At 31.3% G+C, this 23,455-nt stretch overlaps 3 protein-coding genes across 4 annotated transcripts; 1 reads left to right on the top strand and 2 right to left on the bottom strand.

Annotated features, from left to right (window-relative positions):
* Positions 1-575: 575 nt before the first annotated feature.
* Positions 576-4,062, bottom strand: Kdm2 (Lysine demethylase 2). The gene has a single exon (XM_014415471.3). It carries the CDS (start codon positions 3,755-3,757, stop codon positions 1,658-1,660), a length of 2,100 nt encoding a protein of 699 aa, XP_014270957.1. The 5' UTR covers positions 3,758-4,062; the 3' UTR covers positions 576-1,657.
* A 2,691-nt stretch (positions 4,063-6,753) lies between these two features.
* MAGE lies at positions 6,754-18,625 on the bottom strand. 2 transcript variants are annotated; one of them, XM_067050060.1, is made up of 6 exons: positions 18,505-18,625; positions 13,720-14,054; positions 13,475-13,640; positions 9,723-9,808; positions 9,384-9,524; positions 6,754-6,990 (listed from the first exon to the last, which is right to left on the bottom strand). In XM_067050060.1, exons 2-6 carry the CDS (start codon positions 14,050-14,052, stop codon positions 6,898-6,900), a joined length of 819 nt encoding a protein of 272 aa, XP_066906161.1. In that variant the 5' UTR covers positions 14,053-14,054; positions 18,505-18,625; the 3' UTR covers positions 6,754-6,897. The 2 variants fall into 2 exon arrangements, with proteins under 2 accessions (XP_066906161.1, XP_014270963.1); XM_014415477.3 differs by lacking the exon at positions 18,505-18,625 and adding an exon at positions 14,144-14,329.
* Positions 18,626-18,711: 86 nt separating this feature from the next.
* ND-SGDH (NADH dehydrogenase (ubiquinone) SGDH subunit) lies at positions 18,712-20,541 on the top strand. The gene is made up of 4 exons (XM_014415490.2): positions 18,712-18,872; positions 18,973-19,196; positions 19,301-19,407; positions 20,280-20,541. The coding sequence occupies exons 1-4, from the start codon at positions 18,809-18,811 to the stop codon at positions 20,443-20,445; spliced, it is 561 nt and encodes a 186-aa protein (XP_014270976.1). The 5' UTR covers positions 18,712-18,808; the 3' UTR covers positions 20,446-20,541.
* The last annotated feature ends 2,914 nt before the right edge of the window (positions 20,542-23,455 follow it).

Genomic DNA, 23,455 nt, shown 5'->3' with positions numbered 1-23,455 from the left:
CTGTAATAAAATGTTCATTGTTGAAAGTAATTTAGTATGAGATGGGAGGGGGTGCAGTCATTGGAATGATGTAGGCACTAATTAAATAACGAAACAAACTTGACTTGGAACTAATTAATTACAAAAACAAACATTGAGACTTATAAAATAAATTACAATTACTTCTGTTTTTCAACACACTGACTGTACCCAAAGACCATCACTTCTCATAACTCCAATTGAACAAACAAACTATTGTTTGTTACATTGTCATTAAAAGAAAATTAGAAGAATTCAACTAACTAAATAAAGACAATAAATACTCACTACTGGCTATGAGTTAGAGAATGCTTCTGTAAAAATATTTAAATACAGTATGTAAATAAAAATGAAACAATGGATTGCACATACGAACATTAAAGTAAAACCTAAGAAAACAAAAATTATATTAATGGTTAGCACTGATAATAAGTAATGATCAATAAGGAATGTAACATACAAAATCTCATAGCCGGATAGTAAAAAAACTTTTATACCCAAAATACATAACTATTGATTTTATTGAGGATTTTCCAGCATAAAAAATAAACAGCAAAGAACAACTTTATATTTATTTATCTATTTATTTACAAGACGATACATGAATGTACATTAGTGATCTTTAATATAACACAATAGATCTAACACAATATAAAATATACAGTATTCGATAAATATGTAATATTCTACTATAAAATGAAATGGTGATTATTTCTGGTATCACCTATCTCTAATTGCCTAATCTCACTGTTAACAGAAACAAAAAGCTTTATTGAAACCAAAATAAAAATTAAATGTATAATTCCAACACACATAAATAACTTCACACAAACTTAGAATACTAAATTAAAGCTATTAAGAAAATTAAAACGTACAAACAATAGTCCAAAAGAACTTTTTGAAATTCTCTTTTTTAAAGTAACATTCAATTATATAAATTTTCAACATTTTGCTATAAAATATTGGTAAAAATTAACATTTGAAATTGCTTATACTATTAATAGTACATATGCATAAGAAATGGGTTTATTGGTTCTAAACCAGCGCAAAAGTTAATTGTATTTTTTTTTTTTTCAAAGCTTTTTATTCTAATCTAAATCTATCGTTCATTTCTACTTGTAAATAACAAATATTATTAAATAATAATGTTTTATATTATGAGATGAAGTCAAATTACACATGATTTGAGATAATTTCTCGGTACAATTTTGCAATTTTAGGAACATACAAACTTAAATGCATCATGCATTATTAACAGTATATTTCAAAAAAAAAAAAAGAAAAAAAGAAAGAAAAGAAAGATTCATTTAATGATTCAATCTAAAATATCACTTAGAATCTAATTTAAAATGTATAAAAGTATAATAAAATGTCATTATATTTTTTGATGACAATAATATACGATTAGTATATGTGCTGAAATAAAATAAATGAAAACAAGCATAATTAGTTACATAAATGCCTAAATAAATTTTGATAAATTTATACCTTTGAAACACTTCGATAAAAATTAAAGTCTCCCGAATTACTTCAAACTAGTCACAGAATTTTAGGCTTGAATATATATTTTTTTAAATGAAAATTGAGTCAATTTCAGTTTGTAAAATGCAGATTGATTAAACAATGCAAGTCATATGTTTTATGATGGAGAATTAGTGCTGGATGGAGATCCTTCAGAGTCAGCACTACTTCTTCTTTTTATCCCAATATTAGACGAACCATTATTTTCACCTTTGGTAGACCACCGGCTAGAACTATTTTCCTCATCATTTTCGACTTTAAGTTGTTTTGGTTTTTTGTCCTCAGATTCTGAACTATCCGAATCATCTGTATCAGATTCTTCCCTTTCCCGTTTAATGGGTGTACTGTCACTGTTGGCAGACTTTCTCCTTTGGTCCCACTTCTGCCTCGCTCTGAAGTGCCTTGGCCTGTACTCAGTGTTCTTACCATCTCTTACACATTTTGGACATTCCCAGCTGTTGGGAAGATCTTCATTAATAACTCCTCTGTGATCTGGACACTGCTTGTCCACACATTCAGGATGAATGATTTCATAGCAAACACTACACTCCATAAGTGAACTGGGGGCATCTTTAGCCATTTTATGAACAGGCAGGACAAGTTGCTGTCCCCATCCATCGAGTCCGCAAACAGCACAAGCAGCTGTAACAGGTAGCATAGGCTGAAGACATTGACGCATAATGCAAGTTTGTTTGGCACGTCCTGGGCCACCAAACTTAACCATATCCTGACAGAAAGCACATTCTCCACAATCACTCTGGTGACAGGCAGCACAGTTTTTACATCTGGTTCTTCTTCTTCGTGGCCCAGCTTTAGCTTTAACTTTCGCTCCAAGTGAAGGAATCTTTCCCATTCGATTTTTAAATTTACTAGAGCCAAGACTGCCCATGCCTTTAAAAACAGGAATTCGCCTCTCACTATATTTCATGCTAGGATTACATAGAACAGGAAAACCTGTGACAGAATATTCTGGAATGTCATGTCTATGTTGTTCAACAAGAGTTCTAACATCTTTAATAAGTGCAACTGGATCCACAATTAATTCAGGTATGTTTTTTTTATTAGTTGGTAAAGAATGTAGATAGGTAACAATTGCTTTAATACCATGAAGTTCTAGTGCAGTCAAGTGAAGGTGTTTAGTAGGTGGATCCATATCAGGGGTATCTCGAAGATGTGAATGACCAAGCAGTACATGTACATATCGAACTAAAACATACCATAGCATTTCAGTGAAAAATGGGTACCTGAATTTTTGTGGTACATGTGTAGTTTCTTCAACATGTGCGATCCTTATTTGTTTATCTATGCCATATGAATGCAAGAAATTTCCACCAAATACAAGAGAATCCTTAGGGGTATAAACAGCATGAATCCAACCGGTAGGTATAAAAAATGTATTACCTTCGACAAGTGTAATCCTACTACATTTTTCAACTGAGTCACCAAAAAAGATATCACCCTGTTTTCCAGATAACACCCATTGTTCATATAGTTTGATATTATGTTCAGTAGGAGGTATTAACCAAAATACTTTTGAGCCACGTAGAATATGGTACCATACAGAAGAACCACCAAAATCGATATGAAAATCTGTATAGCAACCTTTAACAGACATTAGGCAATATTTTTGAACTTTGGGGTAAAACATATCATCAATTGCATTAGTCGACTCAGTTTGTGCTTCCTTCAAGTGTCTGGGCCAAACGCAATCAACCCAATCGATTTGTCTTACGATAGAAGGTGTTTGAATATAGTTTTCTAGCTTAGTATGACTAAATTCTAGAGAAATAACATTCAGCAACTTTTCTTTGTTTGGATCTTCATAGTACCTCTGCCATTCTTTCATACTCATTTCAAAATTCTTTTGAGTATTTACATCCATAACATCTAATTGTCTTCTAGAGCCTACACAAAACCTTACATCATTCACACTGAAATTTGGACTAGGTACATGCAAACCAAGTCCTGCTTTATCTTTAAACAGTAAGGGTGTACTAAAACCATGTCTTTGCAGATATGTTATCGTAAAATCCGATCCATTCATCTCTCTGACATATGATTGACTAAAATTATCACATTCCAGCTTTTCTTGGAGATTGAAAGACCGCTTACCCTCAAGTTCGTCATCGTTTATGGCCCAGTCGTCAGTATAAAGCTTTCTTTCTTTTCTATCACGTAATTGCCTTTTCAGAGGCGCTGTAGAATTAGTTTTAGCCATTGAACGTGATTTCTTCAAATGTTTCAAATTTCAAAAACACTAATTAACTTAAAAGAAATTAACTGTCAACAATTGTTGGTTCACGAAGTAAACAAAGATGTCTTAATTCGAAGTGATTTTCCGGCACATGATTTCTTGCGAAAAACACTTGGAAGTCCGTATTACACCAATTTTTGTAAGAAACAAATTGTATGTTACCGTACTGCTTTTCAAAAACACGCAAGAAACAAAAATGTTTCACGATTAACAACATCGGCAGCCATTTTCAACTTGGCGACTGTCACGGGGGTGCTAAGAAAGTAATCATGTGATACAGCTGCTTGTAGCACTGGTAGAATTATTATCAGTATAAAATTAAGGGTTGGAAAACTATGTACATATTTATAATAAAAAATAATTTGTCACTAAAACAAACTTAGAAACTACTTTCCTCGTTGAAATGAACTTGATAATAAATGTATGCCCGCCTTAACTACGCGTTAATTAATGCTTCATTGAAAAGGAGTTAGATTCTTCAAAAAACTTTTTAAAAATTTAAGAATTTCTGCTTTAACAAAAATTCTGATAAAGCGGTCTAATGACATGATATCAAATTTATAAAGATCAAATTGTAAATTAAATATAATTATTTTGATTACCAAAACATTTTTTTTTTTTTAATGATTTTTAAATTAAATTCTTTACAAAAAATATTTCCAAAACTTCTTTTATAGGGAAAACATTCGTTTTATTAAATATGCACGTATATCCATAAATTAGTTGAGCCAGAAGACTTAATTAAGGTTAACTCATTTATTTTCAGATACGTTTTATTGAAAAATTTCTGTAGTAAAAGTTGATTGTCGTTTTTTACCAAATAGCTTGGTTCCTACAATAATAATTTAGGCACTCGGTTGTAAAATATGGTAACTGAAAAATTAAAACTTTTATATCATTGAAATCCAAGTTTATTACTATGTTTTACCTTCAACCAGGAGTCACTTGCTTAGACTTAAGACCACTTACTCTATTAAAATCATAAATTTCCAAAAAACTCTTTCAACCTTCGAAAAAATCGACCAATAATAATTCCGTGATGCCAAAAAATCTAATTCTCAATAAATGTTAGATATCTTATTTTAAAATTGAGTTAGTAAAATGATGTTTGAACAAGTCAATAAAATTGATATTCGTCAGTTATTTTAGTATAATAAACGATCTAAGTAGTAAATTCTGTCCACCTTGATATCTGCATTATTTTTGTAGTTAAAATGAATTTACTTTTAGTTGGAATCAATTAAATAAAATCATTTTGGTAATGGGTAGTTCAAGTATTCATACAAGAGATAACTCAAATAAAAATATGGTAAAATTTAAAACTTTCCAAAGATTCAACTATTTTTTCTCACTATCCTAATGTTATTTAAGATTCTTTCAGAAATAACTCAAAGCATCTTAATTATTAAAAAAAAAAATCTCAGATTGTGGAACTCCTTTAAGAAATTATGTGACTCTATTCATAAATTATTTATTTTGGAAAAAGAAAGTTTAGGTTCCATGTGTACTTTAATTAAGACATTCAAAAAAATTATAATTTCATAAAAATAACAAAAAAAATTTCAATACATACTCGTACTTTATTTGGAGTTAATAAGTCAATTAAATAAATAATTCATAATTATGAGAGATAGTCATTAGGCGTTCAATCTTCCAGCGAACAGCCCTGAAGAAGGCTAGAAACTCTAGGCGAAACGTTGGCACATTAAAATAAGTTAATCGTACTTATTTGTGCTTTTCATTGACCGCACCCCCAACCATCTTCTCCTCATAAATAATTGTTTTTCTCTTGATATTTAACCCACAAATATTTCATAAAATAGAAACCAAACATTAACTTTAACTGGAACAAATAGGAATTTGCATAAAGCAATAGGTTGTTATTAAAAAAACATATTTTTTCAAATAACTATCACAGACCGGAGAAGTTTGTTGGGGGTGCGGTCAGCAAAGAACAACATGAATAAACAAAACCATATTTATTTATTTTATACCGACGTTTCGACCTGAGTTTCAGGTCTTCATCAGGGGTTATGGCGTAGAAGGTAGACCTGCAACTCAGGTTGAAATGTCGGCATAAAATAAATAAATATGGTTTTGTTTATTTATGTTGTTCTTTGCTGACCGCACCACCGACAAGAAACTTCTCCAATCATTAATCTACGGTCAACTATCTATACCTCAACTATCACAAAGGTTATCTGCCTATTTTATATCCCACAAGGTGTTAAAATCAAAACATGTTTTAATAATTATGACATGATTGAATTCAAATATGCAATAAGGAACTAACAGATATTTTGTTAATTTTCTAAAATAAGTTTTATCGTTATTTTTTCATGAATTTTAATTTTGCACCAAAAACCAAGTTAAGCATTATTTACACTAACACACAGCACCTTGGATTTTTATTAAGAAATAAATTCTTGAAAAAATTATTGACATACCTTAAAAAATACAGTTTCAAAAAAATATCAGTAGGTTCCTAACTTGGGATCATATGATCTTAACTTTAGAAAGCAAATAGATGTTTCAAGAGCTCAATTAAAACAATATATACATAATAAATGGAATATGGTCCGGGTGCGGTAAAAAAAACTCAAATAGTAAATTTATTTATATAATTATTTACTATTTGAGTTTTTTTGACCGGACCTGGACCATATTCCATTCATCTATATACAGGGTCAATCATCAATAATCTTCCAATATATATAATATTCTCTCTTATCTATATACATATATATATATCTGTCAAATAGGCAGAAAAAATTGTATTATTCTCTTTGATAGAGATGATATTGATATAACCAGCTGTAGAAGTTTAGCAAATCTTAAGCTGTTATTAGAAAAGAAATTACTAGCCTATGGTTCCCTGCATGTTCTAATATACATAACAATACATTATTTCATAAATTATGGTAATTAGATTTTGGGAAGGAATAAAAAAGAAAAGGAAGTCGTACAAATGTAGTAAAATTTTAATAATTAACAAATTGATTTAACAACATAACTCATTTGAAATAAAAAATTGATTAATTATAAAAAAAATTATAGAAGCTGAAAATTAACAAATACAGAATAAAGTTAAAATGTTGCAAAATTTATGCAAAGTCTTCCATAGGTTCTGGCTCAGTATAACGAGCAGCTATACTCTTCAATGAGGGTGGAAGGTTTTCAAGGGTAGTGTCATAAATCTGTAATCCAAAATCAATATTAAATTTTTCAGCTTTTTATAAATATATTCATCATTATTATAATAGTGCATAAATGAAACATATAGTCAATAAATAAATACATAAATATTTTAATTGGGATGTCAGTTCCAAATACCCTTCAAATGTCAGTTTTTAAAATATAGATTCATGTTTTTAAATTTAAAAGGTTATTTAAAAACATAATTTAAAACAACTCAGCCAAATTTGAAAAAAAAAAAAATATCATTTTAGTTTAAAGAAGTGCTAAATAGGTAAGATCTGGGTTGATCTCCCGATCACAATTTTTTATATAATACTATTGGAAACTGACCTCCAAATGTTTTCTTAACAACTATAACAGGCAAGGTAATTTAAGCAAGTATTTGATCAAGGAGAAACTGGTCAGATTGATGGTCAAAAATTTATAAATAAGAAAAACTCTATTTTATTAATTATTAAGGTAACCATTCAATGTGTAATGTAATAGGTAGGTAATTTGATATATTACTTTAGGGTCATTCTCTAAATTTGAAGCTTTTAAGTTTAAATTTAAAAAAAAAAATTAAAGTGGATTATTTAAATGTTTTTCTATTTTTATTGTCTTCAGGAATTATAAGTAATTTCCTTAATTTTAAGTAATGTTTCTTGGTCTGAAACAGCTATACACTTTACATCATAGTTTTCATGATACAGATTAGAATTAAAAAAATGTATTCCAGGAAGTGACATATAAAACAAAAAAGGAGTGATAAAATAAAATAGAGCATCACATTACCGTATTAATAGAAAATATTTATTCAGCAATAGTCTTAAAATTTTGTAGAAAGAAATTTTTAACATATAATTATATCGTAAAACTCTTACTAAAAAATATTTGGAACTTTATCTGTTTATCACAACGAAAACCAACTAAGAACAACATAACAAATGTCATTATTAAATATGTCATATAAAAAAACACCATATATACAATAAGGAAAAATGTGTAATATAAATTATAAGAAGTAGCATTTTTGCTCAGTCCATTATACTGAAAAAGTTGCAGTAACATTCTAGCATATATACATAAATATTTCATAAATACGAAACTTTAATTTCATACTACTTTTTGTGATTGAATTAGGTTGTTAACACGCACACACACACACCCATACACACACAACCACTCACAAGCGCACGCACGTACTAACCATTTTTGTGTGATAGCCCAATGCCACCTGTGGAACTTCTTGTTGAAGAAAGAAGCAGGCACTATGAACGACGCTTGCACTTGTCCAGAGAAAAAGAGAGAAAAATAACCATGGACCAGTGGCAGCAGCGTTGGGAGGCTGCAGATTACGGGAGGTGGACTCACAGGTTAATACCCCATGTGGGCCAGTGGTATGGTCGCCAGCATGGTGAGGTGTATTTTTACAAAACCCAATTGTTGACCGGAGATGGATGCTTTAAAGCCTACCAGTACCGCTTCAAACTGGACAACACCGCAGAATGGCTTGGATGTCAGACTGTCGAGGAAATCGCAGAGCACGTGTGTTTCACTTGGATTCGCTTTGCAGCAGAAAGAAGTGAATTGGAGAGAGTGTGAAGGAGGCATCACTCCAGAAAACGTGGTGAGCTATATGCTCCTCTCAGACCAGCATTGGAACGCAGTGAAGAGATTCACCACAGTCGTTCTCAAGAGGTTGAGAGAGGAAGAGAGGGCTAGAAGACGTAACTAGCATGGAAACGTGAAAACCATGCGAAAAATGCGAGGTGGCACTCAGCCATTTCCCTCCATGAAGTAATGCCTAGTGGCGGTCCCGTGTAGAGGAATGAACAGGTGTAGGGCGGTGGTTTTAGTGGGTAAAAATCCCACACACGGATAGGTACGGGCCTATCCGTGTCTTTTGAAGATTTCCACCGACCCTCGTATATAAAAAACAAAAAAAAAACACCCATACACACACAACCACTCACAAGCGCACGCACGTACTAACCATTTTTGGAAGAAATGATTATTTAAACTCATGGAGTCTTAAAACATGCATCTCTATCGAAAACTCAGTTTGAAATCGGGTCTGAGACATTGCTACACACACAACCACTCACAAGCACACGCACACTCTGACCATTTTTGGAAGACCAGGTTATTTAGACTCATGGAGTCTTAAAACATGTATCTCTATCAAAAACTCAGATTGAAAATTTGAAATAGTGGCTGAGATATTGTTGGTTAAGTGGCAAAGCCAGTTAATCTAAAGTGTATAAAAGAAAAAGCTTCATAATATATACATTTGAAATAAAATATAATGTTACATTACAATTGGAGTTTGTTAGGGTAAAGTGTAGTATCAATCTGGATGAGTCCAAAATATGTTCTTAATATTTAAAAAGAATAATGAATTGTACTATACCTTGGCTAAAACTTCTAAAATAGAGTTCATACTAATTTCATGCTTAGCACGAATTCCCCATACATAAAAAGGCTGAGTTTTTTCTTGTCCTTTAGCAGATGAAACATAGTCTTTCACAATGTACATTTGACGTTCAAATTCCTAAAACCATAAATAATGATAACTAAATCAATTAAAACATCAAAAACCTAATCTGACAAGAAAATCTGCAGTAATATAATATTTATATCATAATTATAAAAACAAATGAAAACTCAAAAATTAATAAATTTCAATTAAAATCAAATCTATTCCATTAGCAATTATGTACATAGTTAAATGAAAACTGTCAAACTGTACTTGTATTTGCTTGTTAACATCCCCAAAATAAGGATGATTGTCTTGAAGATCAACTTTCACTTTTTGAAGGCATTCTCTCAGTTTATCTACAAAGAGAAAATAATAATAAAATAAATATATAAATTATACCAACAGAAAAAATAAACATGATATTAATATTCTAAAAATATTTTGATAAATACCAATGATAAATCAATGGTGTAATCTTATTAACAAAAAAAAAAGGAAAATTAAAAATTATAATAGGCCTTATTACAAAACTCCAAGAAAAAGTGAAATAACTCAGAAATGCATACTTTGAGAAAATTGACTTAAAAATACTATTTTAATGAAATATTACTATTCTATAAAATATTATTTCAATATATGTTTTAGATTATTTTTAAGTTCACTTTTCTCAAATACAGCATTTTTTAACTGCATTATTGTAATAATTATTATATAAATAACAGTTATCAAACATAGTTACACATAATACTGTCATATGAATTCCTCAAGTTTGGTTATATCAGTATAATTAAACAATTGACTGCTGACTATGAGATAACCCCTAGGTTATGTTCTTGCCTAGGAAGCCCACCTCACTACAAGTTATCTTGTATTTTTTTTCAACGCCTTACCTGGAATCTCCATATCAAACTAATTCAAACATTTGTAAGTTAGCAATGCTATATCCTATCCTAAATAGAAAATCCAAATTAAAACCAGAAACAACTGTCCTTATTTCAAAAACAATTCTCAGGCCACTGCTGATGTACAGCTATGAATCCTTTTGGAAAAAGAAAAAATTACAGGTAAATCAAAAGGCTTAAAAGGTAAATCAATTTGGTGATTCTTTATCTGAGCCAGGCTCTGATCAGGAGAAGGTCTGAGATCTTGAGGGACAGAGAAGGAGGAAATTTTTGATAGATGTAAAGATTAATGGGACCAATACTATTAAATTAAGGATTAATGTGATAGTATTGGTAAACCATAATTAAAACTCACTAAACAGTGGGCTTAACGAAAAAGCAAATATGAGATAAAATAGATTACTCTCAATGTTATACCACTGGTGTGGTTTCAGGATCAGATGTTTGTCTGTAGTTAGGTCAGTACTGGATTTATCAGGTTAAATTGGACAACAAGTGTCTTCTTTGCAGAGTATCCTCCACCACACATAAAATTGTTGCTTCAAAGAAAGGATATGTTTTGACAGAAAAAAAATTCAAGGAATTCTCAGTTTTATCCTCAAGAGAAAACAAGTACAATTAATAATCATCAGGTTTCAATTTCGTAAAGAATAGGTTAAAATTTGTAAACCCAAGTTCTTTAAGCCCAGAAGAGTCCCTAGCCTTACAAAAAGCAGCTGATCTCGAAATAGATAGAGTATATAATCTCTTTTAGGAAAGGAGATTATAGAGAAAGTTAATTCATTAACTAGCTGTTCACTCATAATGTGCATTCCAAGATCTGAAGGGGAAATCAGACTTCCAGGTGACTATTAACCCTCGCATAACAAACCAATCCGAGCCAATTGCAAGCCTTAGATGAAGTTACCCACCATTTTGCAGGGTTTACAGAATTTTCTATAATTGATCAAACACCTATTTACAATTAGAAGTTACAGAGGAATCCAGAAAATTAATCACTCATGTTTATATTTTGGAATCAATTCTGCTCCATTTATTTATGAGGATTAAATAGACTACTTACTGAAAGATATTAGGGTAGAAATATTTATTAGTGTTTTATCTTCTAAATAAAACTGGAACAAGAAAAAGCACAGAGAAAAAAACAGATTCATTTTATCACAGTTACAATTTGATGGTCTTAAGACACAGCTAACACAAAATTGTTTATAAAAAAAAAATCTTTTAAGCCATAATTAGGATCCAGGGACTCCATCCATTCCAGGGATGCATCCAACAAATGGACATAGTTTCGACATCAAAAATTAACCAATTTAAAAAATATAAAAGAATTGAGATTACTTTTAGGCTCATTAAATTTTATTTCAGGTTAATTAAAATTTACAAGTAATTTAGACCACAGGTAATCAGACCACTTCTTCAACATAGGTACACAGACGGGTCTCTGTGAATCACAACAACTATATGACGTTCTTTGAACAAGAGGGAATGAACTACTCTACAAAGGTCTGGCAGGAGTAGAGGTCAAAGAATAGATTCTACCAATACCTCACAGGACAAAAATATACTTTACAGACTGATCATGCAGCACTCCTAATTTAGAAGCAAATATGAGATTCCTGAAGTTGCAGCGTCAAGTCTTACAAGGTAGGGCATAGAACAGGATTCTTAATCTATTCTACTTGAGATTGAAATCTTTGATCACATTAATCTAATAATTAATAAGCAGAAGATATGGGATTAACATAACAATACATGGAGAAAAATGGTATATTAAGAGAAAATTCCAGTTATGTAGACAGGAAGTGGTAGGCTAAGTAAACTTCACAGAAGATGAAAAAAAAACTTACTATGAAAGCAAAATGGAACTTTCAACAGAAAATGGTTTTCTAAAGTTTGAAAATAAGATACTAATTCCTAAAACCTTTTTAGAAAAACATTCTAACAATTCTTAATGAAGAATCCATCCAAGAATCATAGTAAACAAGTCATTAATTTGGTAACATTTCTGGGGCCAGTGATGGTAAAATTGAGGCTCAGGTGTGTACTTGTTTTCTGTATCAAAAAAAGAAACCTAAGGTTCCAGAAACACCTCAAGATATGTGGGACATTCCTTCAACCTCTTCAAAGTTCTTTGAAGAGGACTCATATGGATGGGTAGACTTTGTCCTCTTTCCTTTTTGGAAATAGATTGTGTTTACGGTTAAAAAATTCCTTGGTATAGAAACAGTTTGCAAAACTAAGGTTGAGACAGAGAATCAGTAGTCCTAAAAAGGTGAGAGGTAGGCTTTACTGCTGTCTAAGTATTTCACTATTAAGACTACATCTTTGCTTTACCATTATTATTGCTGAACTGTCACAATTCGTCAACTGTAACTGGAATAATTCATTACCACTATTACTGCCAAGTGAAACTTTGTATATTTATGTCTCACAAAGTAGTAATAGTCAATTGAGGAGATGGGGACATATAATTTAGGTTATATGCATAATTTAAACTGGGGATTTGACCGACCTCTATGTATTCAATAATAAGTTAATAAAATCATAGATTGGATCAGAAATGAAGGCATAGTCAAATACTACTATTTCAGTAGAGAATGACTCAGGTTACCATAAATTTTGAGCAGCTTAGATCCACACCATTAACTAACCAAAACACAATATAAAACCGGATATAGGGAGAGTGAGGATTCAACAATAAAATATGTATAATAAGCACCATATTTATAATGAAATATAACTTGAAGAAAAAATTATTGGGTTAGTTTATACCCAATCCAAAAAAAAAAAAAAAGAGTTAGTCCCTTAAGATGAAATTAAAAACTAAGTGGGCAAGGTTCAATTTACTAAGGCATTGCCAGGAATAAATCATTACTGCTAAATTACATTCTTAAATACACAAACTTACTAAATAATTGATCAGTTGCTGGATAACATATAGCAGTTTTATAATATGCACTATATATCAATGTAATACAATTAAAACAACTATGGTTGGATAGACCTCAGTAATAATATATAACAGTAATCAAAACATTATACTTCAAAAGAATGAATATTAAAAAATTTAATCTAACAACAAAACAATTGTTATTGCTTTACATAAAAAATGTATACCTTCATGAACTTGCATGTTATTGACAAATATTATGGTCAAGAGTAATCCAAGAAGGTCTCGTTTTGGCGACTTTTGCTCATGTATATATTTCTCTAACTTTTTATTCATGGGATTGACCAAAATATATTTCTGATGCTCAACCTCAAGCAAAGTGACCCCATATATCTGAAGAAAAAAATTAATTAGGTTTTTTAATCAGACAAGCTCAAACCAATAACATTAATACAATTAATAGAATGCTAACATCTGACAACTTTTTTTTTACTTCCTCCATAACTTGATTTGCCACCCTTCCTTTAGCCTTGGTGTTATGGAGAATATCACTGCGCTTAAAAGGTCTCAGAGTGTTATTGTGAGCTAAAATTTGTATCACAGCATTGTTTATTATTTCATTTAATGTTTCCTGTGATAAAACAGTTTGTGATTGAGAATAATCTTGCGGTTCATAATCACTGTCACCATCACTAGCTGTTCTTTGAGCAGAAGTTGCTTTAAAAGGAACCTTTTTATTGCGCTGTGATGGACCTGGCTGAGAGTAATCCTCATCCTCAAGAGTTCTCTTTCTCCTCACAGACATCCCTAAACAAAACATAATAAGTAGAAAAAATATCGCTCATTACATGGAAACTTATGATAGATTATATATACAATAACAGCAAGAAACTTACTGACAAAAAAGAAAGGTATTAGATGAGTGTCATCATTGATAGGAAATCAGAATAAAAATGTGTACAATACAAACGTTGAATAATCATCAAGATACAACTTAGTATGTAAACAATGAAATAAACTAAGTGACCTAAATGCAAATAATACTGCTAATGACAACCATAACTGACATTACAATAACCCGACCTCAAACCGGGCATCCGAGTGCTAGTTGCATTTTATCGAGTGCAGTAGCACCTATACAAAGAGGTAATGTATTCATATAAATTTTATTTTTTTAAACATCAGCATCTTTTGATTTTCAAATGTAAGATGCTGTCCGTTGTAAGATTATAGTAATAAATCTTGTTGTCAATGATGATTGTAAAGGCTATACAAAAATCGTCATACAGAATAGTGTGATCACAGGTCAATAGTGAAAATAATATTTTTTATCAAGAGTACATCAGAAACAATTATTTATTTGTTCATATCAAACTTTATATTTTCATGTTTTCCTTACAAGAAATTCATCAATCGTTTTCTAAAAATATTAATAGGAAAATTGACCTAGTTAATGAAAATTTAGTTTATTAAATTTTATAATCAGTGTATTCTTTTAATAACAGTAAATATATTTTTGGAAGATTATTGATTGACCGTGTGTAAAGATGAAAGGAATATGGTCCGGGTGCGGTCAAAAAAACTCAAATAGTAGAAATATACTATTTTAATGAGCCAACGTTTCGCCCCACGTTGGCTCATTAAAATAGTATATTTCTACTATTTGAGTTTTTTTGACCGCACCCGGACCATATTCCTTTCATAAATATATTTTTGGATTCCTGTGAGTCAGTTTCAGTAGAACAGAGATAAAAGCACGATTTTACTACAACTTATACTCAGTTCACGTTTTCGATTTAATGAACGGTTTTACAGACAATGAGAGAAGTCCTTATTTCACACTGCTGCCAAGGCCAGGTTTTTTTAGCCTAAAAAGCCCTTTTTGGGCAACCCAATGCCAATACGCAAATGTTACGTAGCCTGTAGGAATCGGGCGGTATAGAGGCCATCAAAGTTCAAATCATTTTCAACTACAAAGAATGTAAGTCGGTTTTTCAAGAGAAAAGTTTCGGATTCCCTCACAAAAAAAACTAACAAAAAAACAGAAAATAGATTTGGAGAGAGTGGAGAAAAGTGGAGCTAGGAAATTGAGGAAGGATGGGTGATATTCATAGGGTAGAGGTCCGAGAGCCAAATTCTAGCAGAAGATAATGGATAAGATATAGAAACCAAGAGTGCACATCGGAAGTAAAGGTATTTATAATTCCAAATAATTCATTTAAAAAATATTGATTCGTCGATAATCCTCACAGTATATTTAATAAGTAAAAATCTGCTATTCTTATTATGAAATTGATTATATATATATACACACACACACACACACACACACACACACACATACATACATACACGCCCGTGGAACTCCTTGTTGAAGAAAGAAGCAGGCACTATGGACGACGCTTACACGTTTCCAGAGAAGAAGAGAGAAAAATAACCATGGACCAGTGGCAGCAGCGTTGGGAGGCTGCAGATTCCGGGAGGTGGACTCACGGGTTAATACCCCATGTGGGTGCGTGGTATGGTCGCCAGCATGGTGAGGTGGAATTTTACATAACCCAATTGTTGACCATACATGGATGCTTTAGAGCCTATCAGTACCGCTTCAAACTGGGCAACACCGCAGAATGCCCTGGATGTCAGACTGTCGAGGAAACCGCAGAGCACGTGTTTTTTTGCTTGTATTCGGTTTGCTCAGGAGAGAAGCGAAATGCAGAAAGTGTGTGAAGGACGCGTGAAATCGACGCATCACACCAGAAAACGTGGTGAGCTATGTGCTACTCTCAGACCAGCATTGGAACCCAGTGAAGAGATTCACCACAGTCGTCCTCAAGAGGTTGAGAGAGGAAGAGAGGGCTAGAAGACGTGACTAGCATGGAAACGTGAAAACCATGCGAAGAAAGCGAGGCGACACTCAGCCATTTCCCTTCATGAAGTAATTCCTAGCGGCAGTCCCGAGGAGAGGTATGGACAGGTGTAGGGTGGGTAAAAACGGTGGTTTTAGTGGGTAAAAATCCCACACACGGATAGGTGCGGGCCTATCCGTGTCTTTTGAAGATTTCCACCGACCCTCGTAAACAAAAACATACATATACTCAAAAGAAGGAAGGCCCCAGGAATAGACAGCTTACTATCGGAACTGTTCAAAGATGGCAGGAGACTTCCAAGATTCAAGCAATTGGAACTAATCTAAAAAATATGGGAAGGGTGCCAGAGGTCTAGAACATAGGCCTGATCTGTTCTGTTCTATCCTAAAGAAAGGCTCAAGATATGAGTGCGGCAATTACGGAGGCACGGTCTGCGTGGATGACAAATCGTTTCCGAAAGTAGACAGTTTTAAATACTTCGGCTTCACAATAACATCAATAAATCATCAACAGAGTGAGATAGACCAGCCTATAATAACAGAGCCTTCTTTCTTTCAAGAATACTATAATCTCTAAAACTCTGAAACTAAGGGTGTACAATACCGTGATAAAGGTATCTCTGATATACGGCTCCAAAACCTGAGCTGTAACAGGTAACATAGAAAGCAGAATTGAGAAATTTGAACGGAAAGTCCTCCATGCAATAACAGGAGCGATCTGGGATCCTTAACCCAAGGAGGAGAGGAACTAACAATAAACTACTTGCAGATATCGGTCAGTCATATGATATGAAGGCAAGGAGTTTAAGATGGGCAGAAGAACATGTGGCTCGAAGCAATCCATCAGGACGCCTCTGACAACATTGCATGTCAGTATAGTACGCAAGAGACACCGTGGGAAGCCAACAACTAGATGAATAATCAGAATCAACAAAGATTCGAAAGATCCCTTATACAGCAAACTTGAAAGCAGTAGCCCAAGACAGGTAAGCTTATAGAAGGCTTGTTCGTGCGGCCAAAGATCTACAAGATCGGTGGGCAACTAGCATTGATACGGTGGTGATAATGAGAAGTTTAAAACCCTCCTTACCTAGTTTGATCGGCAAGTATTCAGAAGCATTGGTACACTGTAAATGGTTTTTAAAATGAAGCAAAACTATTACACCTGTTACAACAAAAATAAAATTAATATTTCAAATGAACGAAAAATCAGAAATATACTTACCTGAAAATTATCCATTCACCTTGAAAGCAGAAGCAGTGACACTAAGTAGACGTCAAAAACCGCTTTTTGCCGAACTTAAGCTGTGCTTCTTGAACACATATATCACTTTGATTTCATGAAATCTCTCTCTGAAGATTCCCAAATAGAAAATATCATGATCGAAAACAGACGCGCAGTAATGAGAAATTTTCTGGTAACAAACTTTCTAATAATTACTGATTTATCAGCTGCATTTAAAATAATTATGAATTAATTTCTGAAAGTAGACAACTATGACCTTTTATTTTTATAAGATGTTCCCAGACTAAGAACATATACCGAGTTAACTGAAGAGAAGTTCTAATCGGTACTGATTTTAATCGTTACAGGCGCTTTAATTAATAATTGTGGATTTTTGGACCACAAAAAAGAAATTTCGTAGTAAGAAATGAATTTTTTTAATGGATATTATGAAGAGAGGTAAGAAGAGCGTAATAAAACCAATCATTTTCGGCAAGACACATCCCTTATGATATAATACTCCTATATCTTTATAATCGACATTTTTCTGAGAACTACACATATACGCTTCTTTAAGTGCCTGCATGGTTTTGTGCACTAAAGGCCTCGAGTCCAAAGAGTTTCCTCAAGTTCCGTGTAAACAGTCTATATTTTGATGTGTCCGTTTCTGGTAAACCAGTATATCAGTCCGAAATCCGATTCATTTTTGTTGAGCTTTCTTAACAATAGGTTCATGTGCATGGACAATGTGCGTACATTGCAACCCACCTTATTTATCTCGACTGAGTCTCACTTGTTATTTGATAGAATGAATTTATGAAAAAAGATTAGTTCCAATTTATTTATTAAGAAGTAGATCCGGACTTTGGGGGCCCTAGGTGATGCGATATTGCCGGATCTTCCTTGGTTAGGGTAAGCGGGTGTTGTCAGAAAGTATGTAATGCCAAGCATGAAGGTGAAGGACTGGTGGGCGTCATAAAAATATAAATTCCTTAGTAATGTGTAAGAAATGGATTATCACAGTCTTAAAATTACATCCGGCAAGACAAGATTAAATGTACAAATGTATATATGATTAGATTAAGTTTAAAAAAATGTATTTAAGTATCTGCTATTGATAAAGATTTAAGGAAGTTAAAAAAAAAATAAATAAAAATTCATTTAACTTTTCCTGGGCGCCAGTCTCTTGGTCGATTACCTTTCTCTTCTCCCTTGATCTGTACCTGTACTTTTTTGGCTTTGTAATTTGTGTAAAATATTGTAACACTAAATTCATTAGTAGGATTTTTCTTTTCGGTATTTTAAGTTGTTACTTCATCTATATAATTTACTACTTTATTCATAAGGTATCAACTTAGGAATTTATAACATCACCTGTTATAACCTCCTTATAAACTCCAAAATTTTTTACAGGAATATATTTTTTTGGGATTCAAGTGCTCTTAATTTCATTAAATATATTTATTTAATATGGCAATTTGGAGCTCTTTAAGAACTGGTATTAACAGATTGCTTACAGATGGAGCTATAAAAGGTTTGCACTTAGTATTAGATTATTTTTAATTTAAAAAAAAATTCAAATGGTTTTTAACTAATAACTCTATTGTTTACTGAAATTTTATCTATTTTTGCAGCTCCTTATCAACTAAGATTAATGAGTGGAGGCCATCACAAAGTTATGGAAATTCGGTCGACTCGTTTTCAGTGGCAAAAGATGAAAGATCTGGTTCATTTTTATGTTATGCTTGGACTCATCCCAGTTGGCTTGCTTATTTTTTATTCAAATGTTTTCATTGGGCCTGGTACTCTTAGAGAAATACCAGAAGACTATACTCCGAAACATTGGGAATACTATAAAGTATAAAACAAGTTTATATTCATTGTTTCTGAATCTTTATGTAGATTATTAACTATTACATACAAAGTAATTTGTCAGTAATCAATATTTATTATTTTTTTTAGCATCCTATTACTCGCTTTCTAGCTAGATACGTTTATAGCAGCCACCAAGAAGCATATGAAAAGAATTTGCATAGGCTTTATGAAGAGGATGAAAAAATGAAAATGAGGTATATATTTTCAGAAAAGATAATTAATTAGTGATCCTTTGTATATTTTCTGCCTCAACTTAAATTTCTAGGGATGTTAATCAAATAATTTTAATTTTTTTTATTTACCTGTAATTCTAGGATCTTTGTGAGTGTATTTTAACTAGAAGTATTTTATATTAGTTCTATAAATAAGAGAAGTTGTGTCTAAAAGTACATTATTTCTACTTCTTAATAAAACTTGACTAAATCAGTTATAAAGGAATCTAAAATAAAATCTTTTAATGTATTGGTAAAGTAATCAACATACTGAACTAAAGGTTCTTCCTTTGGTAAACAAATTAATTGAATGCTAGAAAATACAAAAAAAAAAAAAAAAGATAAAATTGTGTATGACTTATAATGAAATCGAATAAAATAGAACTCTGCATATAACAATGTTCAGCATGATGGAAATGGAGAGGAATTGAAAATTAGAATTTGAAACTAACCTAATCATTTGAAAAAACAGTCGGTTTTTCGTAAAGTAATTAGTTAATGTCAAATATCATTCACATTAATATGTAGGTTTAATAAAGATGAATTTCCTAAAATGTAAATTAGTTGAAACAATGTTTTTTTATGATTTTAATTTATACTGTTGACAGAATTAAAATAATAAGATTTTAGAATAAATTTACATTTAATAACAGTTTTTCATCTTTCATTGATAAAAAAAAAATAAGCTTATGGCTTCCTTGATTGATTTTAATTTGGTCTTAAATAATCAATCTTATTTGATTATCAAAGCAATTGATAAATATGAAAGATACTGGTTTAATTAGTGTTAAACTTAATTATTTTATCGTTTGAGAATATTACTTAGATATTTGACAAATTATCATACTTTTCAGGAAACTGCAAGAGAAGATTTTAGATTTGATGGATAAAAATAAAGATTATCAATCCTATTATTATATTCCTGTCGATGGTAAATATCACCGTATCGTTAGAAAAGAAGCAGAAGAGATTGCTGAAATTGGTGGATTTGTACCACCAAAACTAGGACCTCCAGTTTAAATATTTGTGTCATCAAATTGTAAATAACATTATGTAAATAGATGGACTTTGTAGAGACCCTATTTAATACATTTTTTTTTGTTGAAGTAAAACTTATTTACTAGTTGCAATGCATTACTATTGCATTAATAAACCTCTACTTATTTTGACCAGAGTAGGGTAAAATATAATTGCAATTGCAATAACTTTGTGAATTGTGAAAGTTAATTTAAAATAGTGAATGATTTTAATTAGTGATTTCAACTTCCTGATGAACAACTATAATTGTAATTATGATCTGTCATTAGAACTGCTTGAGCCAAAGTAATTTCAATTATATTTTGCCCAACACTGATCAGTTATTCAATCTGCATAAATTATAGGATTTTCTAAATCCTGTAGGATATTAATCACTGTAATACTTACAAGATAAATTAAATTTTGAAGATTAAGCAATTGATATTTTTCAAGATACAATGTACTCAATTGTATCTTGAAAAATATACTCATACTATATATATATATATGAATGATCTATAGCAAGAGTGTGATAATCCACAACTTAGAAGAAAATTGAAATTTTTTGCGAATCATTTGTTTTCCTATAATGCTATTTAATTTATTATTTCAACATTATCACAACATATTCATCTACAATATTATAAAATATGAACAATAAGAATTATAAAATTATCTGAAACTGCTCTACTGAAAACTATATATCGTATGGCTTACCATATTCTTGCCCCCAAGCCCTTCATATACTGTTAAAATAGAATTAAAAACACATTATAACAGATTTTCATTCATTAATGAGATTAGTTCCCATACCTCTTGCATAGATATACCTAAAAAAAAGTTTTATCTGGTCATAAATAACTGAGCCATTCAGGCGTAGAAGACCAAAAAGGTTATATACCTTTCAACAAACAAACTGTTAGCAGTGATAGAAAAAATGAAGATCTACGTATACTATGTTTTTCAATTAGAAGATTAATGTTTTTATTCCATGTAAGTTTTAAGTTGTAAGAACAATGTGTGTGTAGTGGAAAAATGTAGAATTTTCCAGTATACAAATTTAGATGAAATAAGATCTGTGCAGAAAAAAAAAAAAAATTCATGGGTTAAGCATAGGCACTCAATACATTTTAGTGTGCATTTCCTAATTTAAAGAAAAATTCCTTGGTAGTAATGTTTCTACATTTCTGTAGAGGTTGCAATCCCTTATCAGGATAACTGAATAATTAAAAATGAGTGCTGAAATCTGATGCCATTATTAAACATGAAATAAATTATAGTTTAATGATACTAATCCTATAAAATTCAACAAACTTGTATTGAAAACAAAAGTAGAATTACATTTTTTTTTTAAGTCTGAAATAAAAATTTACACAACAGAAATATTTAGTTTAAAACAGAAATATTTACTGCAAGTTCACTGGTTTATGACTTCTATTCTGTTGAATTTTCTGTACTTTCTGCATGAAAGGGTCTTTTAATTCAAATATCTATTTCATATTCTTGCATCAATAGTAATATTAACAAAGTAGTTTCACCCATCATCTGTTTTTAAAAATGGAGTGGTTGGCCTTCAATTGGGCAAATAATTTGATTTACTCATGTTAACATTATAGGTTGAGTTACATATTTTTCTCCTATTAGAGAGCTCCATTATTTAATATATTGTGTATAGAAAAACAATATAGGATAGATTTATTCTCATGTCATTGATATATTCTTTGCTTGAACATTTCTTGCTTCTCCTTAATGAAATTTTATTTGTGCTGTTCATTAATTCGTCACATGCTCAAGTCATTATTGTTAGGCCATTAATGCCGTAACGAAGGAAACTGATCAGAAGCAATTATGATCTAAATTTCAACAATTTATGCCTCAAATAAAAAGAACAATACAATTTCATTATGTTGGGCTTGAATAGTTGTTTGTTAAACAACTTGATTCTTAAGAGATTGGGAGAATTTTGTTTTTGGAATACTCATGTCTCATCTACCCAAGGAGCTTGCCAATCGAGAACCAGGTACAGATAAATAATTTTTTTTTAAAACTAATGAGTTTTAGTATTTTGAATCTATTTTCAACATTCATTTGAAATAAAAAAATCTTGAGATGACGGAGATTTTAAAAGTAGAAGCATTTGATGTACCTATATGCTCAGTCGGAATGAAAGTAAAATCCAATCATTCAAAATTTTAAATGGAGAGGAGGCTATGAGTACTTCCTTCAAAGAATGTGTATCACATTCTTTCAGGAGAATGCTATAACAATGGCCGAACAAGCTTTCTGTTTATTGTGGCAAAAAAAAGGTTCTGAGAAAGTGGTAGATTCCCCATGATTTATAAGAGACAGCCAACTACAAGTCTAATAATTAGAAGATGGTTAGGGGCGCAGTCAGTGAAGAACACAAATAAGTAATGTTTTTTGTCATGACTGCACACCCAGCCATCTCCTCATTACATACATCCACAGTCAATTACTAACTCATCAATACAAGTATAATCAATCCATTTCATAAAAAAATTACTAATTCCACTCCCAGTTACTAGTAGAGTTAAAAGTGCAGTAACTTATGTAGAAAAGCCAACCAGATCCCCAACACTGAAGCTATGTAAGACATTCTGCTATAAGTTCTATATTAATTTATTTTTATTATTACCATTATTTTTGTTTCCAAAATTATTTTTTCAGTATAAGTCAATTATTTTATTTTATAAATATTTGCTTTTTATTCTATCTTTCATTCTTTTATAAGATAACAATTATTATTTTTATTAATTCATTTTTTTATAATTAATCTTTATTATTTATGATTGTTCAATGGTTTAAACATTGCATATAGTGAAGGATGTTTTTTACATGAGGCTTATCAACTGTTAAAAAAACTAACAAAATGTTATAGTAACCAAGTTAGGCCCACCAAGCCAATCTAGTGATAAAGGAATAATAATGACAAAAAAGATGCCGATATAATGGTTCATATCCTTATGTCCCTGTTATTGCAAATGGTACAATA

This window comes from Halyomorpha halys, unplaced genomic scaffold, assembly GCF_000696795.3.
Source record: "Halyomorpha halys isolate HHAL.00 unplaced genomic scaffold, Hhal_1.1 Scaffold100.1, whole genome shotgun sequence".
NCBI classification, from domain to species: Eukaryota; Metazoa; Arthropoda; class Insecta; order Hemiptera; family Pentatomidae; genus Halyomorpha; species Halyomorpha halys.
This window is presented reverse-complemented; position numbering and strand designations above follow the sequence as displayed.